We start from the raw sequence: 13,324 nt of genomic DNA on the forward strand, positions 1-13,324 counted from the left end.
GGGTTGGAGAGAGATTCTACTGTGCTTTACAAAATTTCAGATTGCCATTGGTTGTCCTAGAGAGATGTCCAGAGTACAAACAGTGTACCAAACAGTGTACCCACCTGCCCAGGTAGTGCAGCCTTCTTTTCACCCGACACACAAGTTTCTAGCATCTGGTGGTCTACCAGGTCAGTGTTCTGTCTGTCTCCCAGGCCAGTGTTCTGTCTGTACACAAACACATACCATAATAAGGTTTGGCAGGAAAAGATGTGACAAACTGTGAGAATTTGCAGTATCTACGACTGCACTACAGTACATATCATTAAGGTGAAGTTGGTGTTAATGAATAGAGTAAGATCAGAAGAACACAATGGTACAGGTTTCATTAAAATTGGACCCAAAGGAAAAAAAAGTTATGGAATTTTAAAATTTCCAATATTTTCTCAAATTGAATGGGGTAATTATCTCATTAATCCTGTCTTGGAATGCACACAAATCTTCATTAATTTCCCCTTTTGACATGAAATCTGTGAATATGAAACATTTCTTTCCTAGGAAAGTATTGTGAAAGGAAGAATATGGATGCCGTATTCACCACATAATTGGGCACATAATCGAGAACATCGGTCAAATGACATACGCCTCCTAGAAACATTTCCAGTGCACACTATTTTCACTGGATAATCGGGCACAGACCTTCCATAAGAAAACTGGACATATATATTTTTTAAAGTGATCTCATCTTTATTTTTTTCATATTTTACACAAAAAAAGCTACCAAAACCAACACAACTTTACAAAGATTACCTTTCAGTTGCTGTTTACATATTTATAAGTGTAGTTACAGAGCAAGTCTTTGACAAGTCAGTTCAGTGATACCCATCTTTGAATAGTAAAATCACTAACTCAAGCTATTTTATACTTTGTGATGCTTCACTGTGTGCACGGGGCAGGCTAGCTCGAATGTTTGATTAAACATTGACAACACAAGTAGTCCTACAGCTGCACTCAATCATACGCAAATGTACTAGTTGGCCAGAGCTCAGTAACATGTCATGAAAGCTACAATCAAATACAAGTCAGGAAAATCGAAAGCTGACCAGATTTCATTATGAATTGCATTAATTTCCCTTCGACATGAACGAATGTTCCTCTCATGTTCCCACAGTGATTTAGGGTAATCATTGCTCATGGACATGGATTTATATGGCACATTGTACATGCCCAAGAAAGAAATACGTTGGTAAGCCATGCAAGAAAAACTTAAGAAGGTCCCTTAAAAAGAAAAAAAAAATGAATTTTTCATTGCACGTCTTTTGCATTCAAATGAAAGTGACAGAGGAACACAGTTCCAATGATTGCTCTATGGTAATGTGAGATTGTAAGGGGAAGGAGTAATGTACAGTACAGTACTCTCCGCATAATCGGGTAGGCTCGAGCAGAGCGTTTCTTACCCGATTAAGCTGAGTACCCGATTAACAGAAGAACATGTCTCATTCACAATTGACACACACAATATGTTTGTATAATGTACACTGCACCAAACACCTACACTGTATTCTTAACACGCGTGCTTGCTCGGCACATTATATACATACATTGTACCTTATACTTGCTCAGTCACGAGCAATAATTTACACTCTTTTTATGGACAAATATGTCTTCAGAAAACTTTGTCGTTTGACTATGGACTCCACAAAGACTCCTCGCTAACACGCAGACGTTTTCCGAAACGAATACGAATACGTCTCTTTGCGTGCATTAGTCACATAGAACGTCGGGTTACCGGGTGACTGGGGAAAGGCAAAAGTATGGAGCTGGTGCATGGCCTGATTTTCGTTGCAAACTTCTCGTATTGTGAGTGTTGTTGCGGAGCAAGGGAGGAGCGCAGGTGTGTTCAACTCCTGTCTGTCTATATGCAATTGTGAGTGCCAGCTACATGTGTAATGTTCGTTTACATGTGGCAAATCGGTACTGGTACGTGTGTTTTCATGTTTAATCACTCCCCAAATGATCGGTCTTCTTTGCAAATTGAGCAGAGAATACACTAGCCGTGGAAATTTTTGACATTCATGATTTCTTAAAGTGTTATATCTGCGATAAAATGTGGGTAGAAATTAGATTAGAAGAAAATCATTTACCCATTTATGCGGAGAGGCAACCCGATTATCAGGTAATTTTAATGTGCATTGGAACTGATTTTGACATTACTACCCAATTAAAAGGAGTACCCGTTTAAGCGATACCCGATTAAGCGGAGAGTACTGTACTAGTGGGGGTAGTTCACATAATGTACATTCATGTATGAGCACTTGTGTAGTATGTACCGTATGTCCCCCCCCCAACAAAAAAAAAAAAAAAAAATACAACGGTACCTTCCACAATGATAAGTTTGAAAATAGTGAATCAATCCAAATACAATTTCACAGTATGAAACTGTAACTTATTACCCACATCTTACAGAAAACCCCATCCAATTGCTTCAGTGGTCAAAGAAAAATGGAGATCTTTGTAGAGCATGTCAGGAATGCCTTCCCTCCAAGTTCTGTCCATTGTGTTTACACATTAATATGCAGTTCCGAGAGCATCCAATTGCTAAACTTGGAAGAACAGACCCATGACACACTTTACAACAATACACATTTCTCTATGACTACTTAACCAAATTGAGTGGGGTTTTCTGCCAAATATAGTTAAGATGTTATGTTTCTAGACCTTGAAATAGCATTCAGACAGTTAAATCATAATGAAAGTTATCAATGGAAAAATCCGATCACATTTTTTTTTTTGGACGTACTGTATTATCATTGCATGAGTGTATGGTGCATGCACATTGTCAAATCGGGCACCTAACTTAAAAAAGAAACCATTTTTTTTTTTGTTAGGTAACTCCCAGCCTATCATGATTATGCTGTGAGTACTGTATAATGTACACCAATAAATTGAGATATTGGATGGATTTCCTGATATTTCGTCTGTACAAGTTGTAATATTATTGTATACTACTCTTATGAGATTTGTTATAATGATTCAGTGGCTTTATGGCCATTCTCTGCTGGTCAGGTTTAAAGGACAAGTTCACCTTCATAGACATGTGGGTTGAGTGAATGCAGCAATATTAGTAGAACACATCAGTGCAGATGAGAGTTTGAGCAAAATCGGACAATCCGTTCAAAAGTTATGAATTTTTGAAGTTTCTGCTCAGTCACAGCTAAATGAAAAGACTACTATAGCTTGTGATGTCACATGAGTACAACGATATAAAGAAAGAATAAAGAAAATTCAACATATTTCCATTTTTCTCACATAACAAAAGAACACTCGACTTCTCTCTTTCAGAAGGCAGGGGGAATAATATTACCCTTAACATATGTCAGTAGCAAGTCGAAGAAATGTGCACTTTATTCAAAAAGTCAAGTTTTGTGAAATTCTCTTTTTATTTTCCTTATATAGTTGTACGCATGTGACATCATACACTGTAGTAGTCTTCTCTTCCAGCAGTGACTGCGCAGATACTTAAAATATTCGCAACTTTTGAACGAATTGTCCAATTTTCCTCAAACTTTCACTGATGTGTTCCACTAATATTGCTGCATTCTCTCAATCCTTATGTATATGAAGGTGGACTTGTCCTTTCATGAGCACAGCTTCTGTGGAAGCATCACATTTGTGGAAACAGATCACCTTTGACATATACCAACAATGTGACTTTTTAAGACATGATCATATACCGTATATGCCATATATTTAGCGAGTTTAATTTTTCATTTGCGTCCGTGGGTACAGTACTGAATGAGGAAATATGTGTGCATGTCACATTTATGTAGGGATTCAAAGGAAATATTTTCATTTGTTTTTAAATTCAAGGATAGCGCCTGACTTGCAAAATTCACAAAAGTAAAAACCTCACGAAATATTGGGTGTTTACGTCACAGTATGAATGAACAGAAATGCCTATCCTGTCAATTTTTTATTTGTTTGCTTTGTTGTTTTTACCTTGAGTGGCCTGCATTTCCTTGCGAGGAAGGCTTGATTTTCCTTTCTTTTTTTCCTTTCCCTCCACCTTGGTCTTCCTCAATTTGCACCACAAAGTCACCAGAATAATAGCTTCCCTGCAATATAGAACACACATGATGGTAATGATGCTGCATAACCAGGGCACTTACAAGTACTACAAGACTGAGGATATGTTTACTACCCCAAAAATCAGCATGCTTGGCAGCCAGGCAGCAATTTTTACAGCAATTTTTAGGCAATTTCACCTGGGCATTGCTCGGATTGCTGCTGAAGTTTTACCAGCATGGGGTCAAAATTCTAGCAGTGCCTGCCCGCTTTTCATTCACCACGGAAGATAAACTTGATGCCCAGGTGGTGTCTGCCTGGGTACTGACCTAATCCAGCCATCTCAGTTGAGTGATTTAGGTAAAGAATCAAATCTGCTATTAATTGGCTGTTGAGTGGTTGCTGTCTGGGGGCTAGGCCAGGGGATTGGTCAATAACTGGTTGGGAGTTCAAAACAGACCATCATCTGGGTGGCATCTGCTTCACTTGAACTTCTACTTGAACTCAAGCTACTGTAAAAGTGGATATTTTCGCATTACTAATTTTTTGCGCTTGGCAGGGTAAGAAGAGTTTCGCGTGTTTTTAATTCCATGGAATCAAGACATCCCACACAGGAACATATGGCACGCAAAAATATTTGCGTGCTTCTATTTTCGCGCTAGCTTCTGGTTGCGTGAAATGCGTGAAAATTTCAACACCGCGAAAATTTCCACTTTTACAGTATGCCAGAGCCAGTGGTATAATGTATAACTGAAACCAATAGCAAGAACTTCAGCCCAAGGCTAAGCCTAAGGCCTAAAGTCTCTATGTGGCCACCTCAACAGCAAACTATTGGGATAGGCTTTCTTGAAAAGAGAGTGGAGTCAGATATGAGTAAAGACAGTGTGCTAAAATTGTTCTTCTTGAGACTATAAATTCATGCCACTTTTACACTACTTAGGGTGGGATTTCACGGAGCACGCGAACGATTTGCGAAGGACGCGAATGACAAAATCCAACATTCGGAAAAGTTTTTCTCCGAATGTTTTCCGACAATGAAGCCGAAAACTATTCTTGCGCAATTTGTGCGAAGTTCCCACGACGTATGTGCGACTGTCGTGTGTATCATTGCTAAAGTACAGCATGTTACGTACACGAAGAACACGCGACGGAAATGCGAACAACGAAACATTTTCAATAATCATGGGAGAAAATGTAGCAAGGAGAGGTGGAAGCAAGAAAAAAATCAACTCAAAAAGCTTTCTTGAGTTGATTTTTTTTTCCTGTATTTCTCCTTTCTTTTTCTCTCATCTCTCTATCGTGTGTTTGCCTACATTTTTTCCCCCTAGGACGTATCTCCACTAGTAAAGCATTTGTTCCTTTTTTTTTGCAGTTCCTCCAACACATAATCTCTATAGTTCAAATGAAATTTACATACTTAAAGGGAAGGTAAACCCAAAGAACAATGTGGAGTGAGTGAAAGCAGCAACATTAGTAGAACACATCAGTGAAAGTTTGAGGAAAATCGGACAATCGATGCAAAAGTTATGAATTTTTAAAGTTTTGGTGTTGGAACCGCTGGATGAGGAGACTACTAGAGGATATGACGTATGAGTGGACAACAATACAAAGAAAATATAAAGGAAATTCAACAAAAATTCACTTTTCTAGAATTATGAAAGAGCAATGGATCAACCGCTTTCAGAGAGCAGGAAGAATAATTGCTACCCTTAACATATGTCAATATCAAGTTGATGGAATTTGTAATTTTCATGAAAAATGGATTTTTGCAGAATTTTCTTTATATTTTCTTGGTATTGTTGTCCACTCATACGTGATAACCTCTAGTAGTCTCCTCATCCAGCAGTTCCAACATCAAAACTTTAAAAATTCATAACTTTTGCATCGATTGTCCGATTTTCCTCAAACTTTCACTGATGTGTTCTACTAATGCTGCTGCTTTCACTCAATCCACATTGCTCTTGGGGTTTACCTTCCCTTTAAGATTGATTTTAAGTGTATTCTGCGATTTTTTTTTGTATATCAAATATTCTTTCTCTTTGCTCGTCTTTAATTTCTTACGTTACTATAGTTGTTAATATTTAATTGTTTGATGTTTAGATGTATACTACGACTTTTATTTGTAGAAAACGTACAGGGCATACATCCCTCAAACGTGCGCTAAACGTTCGCGAGAATGTCTCAAAAGGTACGCGAACAGTTCGCGATTACGTCGTAAAATGATCGGAAAAACTTCGCAGATTTCGCGTAACATACGCGAGACATTCTCCGAAGTTTCGGAGTCTGTTTGGGGTTTCACGAACATTTTGCGAACATCGCGCGTGTCTTGCGAAGGTCTTGCGCATATGACGAAGCTTTAACGACACTTTCGAGAACAATTCACGAGCAAATCCCGACTAAGTGTGCGGAAAAGGTTCGCAAAAAATTTCAAACTTTTTTGAAATTATCGCCGAAGTAAAAACGACATTCGCGAACAATTGACGACGCTTCCGAACCCTCACGTTTGTTTGGCGATCTTTTGCAGACTAAAATGCGAATGCTGGATTTTGCCATTCGCGTCATTCGCAAATCGTTCGCGTGCTCCGTGAAATCCCACCCTAACTAGTGTTCTTTGTGCATGTTGTGTAATATGCCTGTATGACCCACAGCAATCATCAAGCTGGAAGGAGAAAAGGTTGATTTTTTTGCTTATTTTCTTTTTTAAATCAGAATTCATTCATTTAGAGTAATCAAATACTAATTTCTCCATGGGAGACTCCCCCAAATACCCCGTATTGGTCAAATTGTATAGCTTTGTTGACTTGTGGATTTCATTAATTGCTTGAATTATAGGAATGCAGGTTATGTGCAGTTTTCTCTAGTCTAGTACACTGTCGAGTTCAAAGTTGGTTGCGGCCAGATAGCAAGGCCACATGTGCCACTGCTTGTGCTGCAGCTGTGCTTTCCTAGCTGGATTGAATCACTAGCAGACGCTGAGCCTGACCTTGACTCTGTGTTTTCATGTCAGTACAAATTATATGTGAAAGTGCTGGAATAAAGGAAATTACATCTCAGCTGATTAACAAAATAGTACAAAAGTTAGAAAAGGTTGCATAAAAATGAAAATTGATCTGGAGTGAACACTTGAAGCAGATGATCAGGTATCAATTAAAAAACAACAACTCTGGATCCATTTCCATCCATTAGGTCTTTAATACTATTAAAGGGAACAACTGTGGAATAGCAATGCCAACTTTCATCTTTGACTTATAGAAGTATATAAACAATAGCATGAGTATCATGGCTTGCTACACAATCAGAGAGTGGAATTGATTTCCCTTTTTTGTTCCATCATAATAGCTTACAAAAGCTTAAGGCACATGAGACACAACAGAAGATATATAATGTACGGTACATTGTACCAAATTAAATCCCCAATGTATCAGTGTCAATGCACTGATGAATAGCATGTGGAGTTCTTAAGGCTGTCAGTGAATACAGATAACAATTTTGACACAATGGCAATACAGAAAATGTGAACACAAGATGCTCTGCAAAATGTGGTAAAATGAAAATGGATGATAAGCTAATGATCTGAAACATTGCATTTTGCCAGCAATGCTCGGCATGATACACAGTGGCATACAAGAAGAGACCATGTATTAAGTAATTGCATATTCTTCGATCACTGAATCACTTCAAATAATCTGCATTATGTTTAAGATAAATTTAGACATATGTAGCAAACATTATTAGAGGTGATTAGAAAATTAGAAAATATGATAGAAAATGATTAAAGCACAAAAACAACAGAGGCTAGAATAAAATGACAAAGTAGAAAGAAAAAAATTATAATGCCATTTTATGTATGTCCACTGCAAATCAATTCATATTATATTCTTAGGATAAATAAGCCTGCTTTCATTGTGTACATCTAGGATCTAAAAGCTGAATAACAATACAGGCAAGTGAACACAGCGGGCACAAACAGAGAATGCACACAACATTAGCTACAGCAACAATGATGATTATATGTACTACCATTCTATGTACATGTTTATTCCCTTATGCTGCGTTTACACCATGTTCCCGGCAACCACAGCAGTCACGTTTCCGGCCACCGTGGACAAAACTGGATGGACATGAAACACACGGTGAGATGGGATAGGCAAATGTGACAGGTCGTGATTGTTGTGGATGCCGTGCCAATTTTTTAAACTGTCAAAAAAATCTGACACTGCAGTCCCAGAGCTAATGAGGAATCTTGTATGCTGTGATAAAACGGGGTGAATGCAATGAAACACAACAGGACGTAATAGGCCGTAACAAAACTTCCAGGAGGTCCGTAGCGGGATGTGGTGGAAAATATTGATAGTCTTGCATTACCAGACACCTTGAGATCACAGCTTCTGATAGCTATATGTGACCCGCTACAACAAAAGGATCCTAAAGTCGCTGACGGCTGAGCCGAGAAAATCGAGATTGAAGTCACATCATCAAAATTGGTCAAAACAATCAGATTTCTATTTTTGGCATAATTTTGTAGACTAATGTTTTGTCTATCATCTGTCCAAATTTCAAAGCTAAATGATCAAAGGAAAGGCAAGAAATCAGCGTTTTTCTGGGCCATGATTTTCTGACTTTCAACGTAAGAGAGACGTGTCCGAAGATTTGGATTTAGCGCCGCAGCTAGACTCCGCCTCTAGCAACGAGGGAATGATCTTATTGGTCAGTGCGTGGCATCCTGATTACTGATTGGTCATGCGTAGACCGCTGGTGTTAAGCTTGAATGAACATCGCGGAGGTCTCTAGGAGCATGCCTTCGATTGTCAAGTGGTGAAAACTGTCTCGCCTCTACTTGATCATGATAGCGTCGGAAGGAAAACTTTGAAGGCGTTTTTTCTCGAAACTCTGATTTTCTCAACCACTTAACATGCGCTAATAAAATCATCGGTATCTCCGCAACCGAGTACTTTTATGAGTTGTGCTATATATGAAATTACAGTTAGAAGAGTAAGGGAATAATGTCATGTCATTTTCAGAAAATTGTCCTCCCCGACTTTCGGATCCTTTTGTTGTAGCGGGTCACATATGTTCACCAGGGCGAGGATTGGAATGAACAAGACTAGAATGCGAAGGAGGGAAAACAGGAGAATGTCTCATCTACCCACGGTGAACTACATTTTGGGCAAATGGGGCTGCCGTAGCCACCAGGAACATGGTGTAAACACAGGTTAGCATTTACATCAACTTGTGGAAGACTAGTCTTGAGTATACTCACGCAGGTGTCTATGGGAAATGCGTGCTGTAGCAAAATCAGCCCATTCTCAATGGGTTAAGAGTTTACGTTTCACTATGGAGAACACACAACTTGTACATTGATAAATTATTGGTACATTTGCCAAAGCATTTGTCACAACAGCTACTATAATATCCCATTGACATGCTTTACATTGTATTAATCTTGAAAATGATAAAAAAAAAACAACAACCCCACAAAACAAAACTTATTGGAGGTGTGATGCACTGCCCTCCTTTAGTATCAGAGTCCATAAATATCATTCTGACTGTCAGACAATATTTGCATAGACAAGATGAAATGTATTAATGTACACTGACCCCAAATATCCCTACAGTGCATTCCCATTATAACAAAGTCTTTGGGACCGGCACTTTTCTTTCGTTATATTGAAATTTCGTTAAAAACTGAATGAGTACAGAAATATGATGAAAATATGCAAACCATGTGTACATTCTATGTTGTTTATTGAATACTCATCATACGTTGAAAAGCAATATTATATGCAATGTAATCTCATTAGTTCTGTTTAAATCTTGTATCAAAGAAAGAGAATAAGTTGTTTGTATACATGTATATACTTTCATGCTTAGTTTGAAAACACATATGAAAAGTGATGGTTTAGGATTTGGCTACAGTTCGTTACTTTGAAGATTTGTTGCTATTCCTAAGATTCACTATTCCAAAGGTTTGTTAATCTGAAAAATGAAATAAGATTCATTCATCTGAAATTCAAATAAGGTTCATTATTCCATAAGTTTTGTTGATCCAAAAATAAAATAAGGTTTGTTATTATGAAGGTTCCATGATACAAATTTCATTATTCCAAAAATTCATAATTCAGAAAGTGATATAAGGTTTGTTCATCTGAAAATGAAATAAGGTTTGTTATTCTGAAGGTTTGTGAACCTGAAAATGAAAAAAGCTCATTATCCCAAAGATTTAATAAGGTTTGTAATTCTGAAGGTTTGTTAGTATATTCACTTTCTTAAGTTTTCACTTTTGGATTGACAGACCTATTTCATCTTAATATGATTAACAAACCTACGGAAAAGAATGATTCCTATCATTTCTGTAGATACCTTCCTAATAATGCACCTTATTTCAGTTTTGGATTGATGAACCTTAGGAATAGTGAACCTTCAGAATAACCTCTCAAATGTTCTTAATAACGAACCCTATTTCGGTTTTGGATTGATGAACCTTAGGAATAATTAACCTTCCAGAAACGGCTCAAATGTTTGTGAACCCTATTTTCAGTTTTGGATTATCGAACATCTAGGCATATGGAATTTGTGTGTTTCTGAATAACAAACATTCAGAATAACAATTAACTTTATTTCATTCTGGATTTACATATAATACTGTGACAGAGTTTCTTCTCGGAAACTGTGTGTGACAAAGGAAGTGAACGCCGAGCGATTTCTAATAAAAAAAAAATGTAAAATGTGAAATATTCGCCCAAGCAGAGATGCTCTGTACATGTTTACTATGCTTTGCAATTTTGAAAGTGATCCTCATTTTCTAATAACAGAGCACATTTCTTTTGTTTACATTTGTCAGCGGCACTCAGAAATGACTTCGTTATAATAAAAATTTGGCTAGAGCCAAGTTTGCTTTCTAAAAAAGGCAAATTTTCCAACATAGAATTCAATGATAATTTTGGGACTTAAGAATTTTTACTATGTTGCACATTTTGTTATAACTAGGTTTTTAATGTAATGGGAGTGAGGGTATAATGCTCAGCTGATGACATACATTACGCAAACTACAAAACATTGGAATGAAAATCAGAATTCCTTCGACAGATACACACAATATAAAGTAACACAACAGGGCACAGAGAGAGAATATGATAGAGTACACATTAACAGGATAGATAAAGCACATGCAGACATGACATCCATTTCCTTCTCGAAGCAAGTAGAGGCATTACACAAATAAGAACATGTAAACACGCGTACAAAGAAACAAACAACAAACATGGTGAACATAAAAATTCTGGCATTACTTAATGTAGGTTGACAGTGGATATATGTGTGAATGACTGGTTATTACTATTCAATCATGAAAACAAATCCAGTCAACCTTATCAGATACTGGAACTATTAATGTGCTGTTTTGGTGATAATTTGGATAGATGTATGCAAGGATTGATTGGCAATCTCACTTTCTTGCTCCGCTGAAGCCGGTCTATTTGCTGATCTTTCCTGAGCAGCACTTTGTCTAAACGGTCAATCTCTGCCTCTAACAGATCCACTTGCAGCCGTGTGTCACCAAGCTCCCTCTCTAGAGCTGCAGCATGACCCTCCAGCTGACCAATGCGTTCCAAGTCCTCCTGATGCGCTTTGCAGTCACTGGTCAGCTTGTTGAGGAAGGGAGTGGTTGTTTGTGGCAAGGTGTAAAGTGTTCGTAAAGAAGTACTATGCAAGCTTCTTAGCAGGCACTGGCTTTTTGAACTATTTTCTTTTCTACATCTCAGGAAATAGCCGCATAATGTTCTTTTATAGTATACATACAGAAAAGCATATTTTCAATTAAATATGGGGACATTTAATGTATTTCAGTACCCTCTCAAAAATACAAAATTGAGTGCTGAAACATATTCTGCATTACTGTAAAGCCTTCTTCTCAATGGAAGCCCTGTTCTAGATCATATTTTTCAGAGAACCAATCAAGATGATTGAGATACTTCCAGTCAGCATAGGGCCTACATATTGCAAAGCAGCAAAAAGCTAGTGATATGAAGTACGGAAATGAGCATCTGACAGTATTATTCCTGTGACAAAAGAACAGCATAGCTATGAATTTTGATATTTCCATAATAAATCCTTCAGACTTATACCACAGCCAAGAAATGGTCACAAGACCATGCAGTTCTTGCCTGTTACAAAGAGAGGTTACAAAGAAAGTTCGGTGGAAAGAGAAAGTCAAATAGTCTGAAAAAAAAAGAAAAAGAATGATGATTACACACTTTGTCTTGATCCTTCTGTAGTAACCAGTTTTCTACCTGGGGGAATAGTACTTTATATCATGACAGTAACTATCAGTGACAGTGGTATTTATCAAGTACTAAAGTCAGTGAGTAATGCATCTTGATAGCATAGGACTGCTGGCCTACATCTGTGTAAATAATCATTAAAAGAGAAAACTTGACAGAAGAATCTCCGGAATGAATTTGAAGAGGACTGCTACTTATCTACAAGCATCCTTGTCTTGTCATTAAGTTTAAATACAAGTACTCCAGATGTTAAAGCCCAGCACATGAGGGAAGTTGCATATTGCAGCTGCAAAAGCACACGTTGCTGGAAAATCTGTCATTCCACTTCAAACATGTGTCAAGCAGATCTAGCCAATATTATTGCCTAGGTAAAACCCCTCCACTGAACATATCATACAAATGTATATCTATGTAACAAAAACCTTCACTGTATATGCTCACTCGGAGAAACAAGCATAAGTATATACAAATGAACCAATCAAATACACAAATGAAAAACCAGAGTGCAACTTTTGGAATTATTCTTTGACTTTAACATACATGTGACTTGCTAACAAAATACTAAGCTAAAGTAAAACCATATACACTTGTGATAAATGTATGACACAGTGATTTGAGTTAAAATATGATAATTATGACTTCGTCATAAAACAAGTCACTATCTTTTTAAAAACATGAAAACATAGAGTAATAAAACTGAGGGTATTTTCAAGAAAGAAATACCTCATGTTAGCAACATGTCACTCCCTGGTTTTCAATTTTTATTGTAACAAACTTTCTCTGTTGTGTGTCTAATCTTTTAAATGCCTGGCCATATCTACACTTCAATGCCAATTTCTAAAAGCTGTTATTTATCTCGTTGCCAGCTTTCTGATTGTCTTCGTGACAGGATCTAATGAGTAAAATGAGATAAGTTATATTTGATACACTATTGAGAACTAGAAATGTCGCTATGGCAACTGGTATGCCTCCGTCATAATGCATGGCTCTCCCAATACATC

The 13,324-nt window shown here is 37.4% G+C and overlaps 1 protein-coding gene across 2 annotated transcripts in view; it reads right to left on the bottom strand.

Annotated features, from left to right (window-relative positions):
* Positions 1 to 13,324, bottom strand: part of LOC139730528 (uncharacterized) — a 148,948-nt gene that overhangs the window by 10,243 nt on the left and 125,381 nt on the right. The window contains exons 9-11 of one of the 2 annotated variants that reach the window (XM_071641379.1): positions 11,493 to 11,687; positions 3,979 to 4,094; positions 105 to 207 (exon numbers count right to left, since the gene is read on the bottom strand). In XM_071641379.1, the coding sequence (XP_071497480.1) occupies positions 105 to 207; positions 3,979 to 4,094; positions 11,493 to 11,687 (414 nt within the window). The remainder of the gene's footprint in view (positions 1 to 104; positions 208 to 3,978; positions 4,095 to 11,492; positions 11,688 to 13,324) is intronic. The other variant, XM_071641380.1, reaches the window with a different exon arrangement.

Source organism: Diadema antillarum, unplaced genomic scaffold, assembly GCF_040938485.1.
Source record: "Diadema antillarum isolate AM-2024a unplaced genomic scaffold, OU_Dant_1.0 seq00000320_RagTag, whole genome shotgun sequence".
In the NCBI taxonomy this organism is placed as follows: Eukaryota; Metazoa; Echinodermata; class Echinoidea; order Diadematoida; family Diadematidae; genus Diadema; species Diadema antillarum.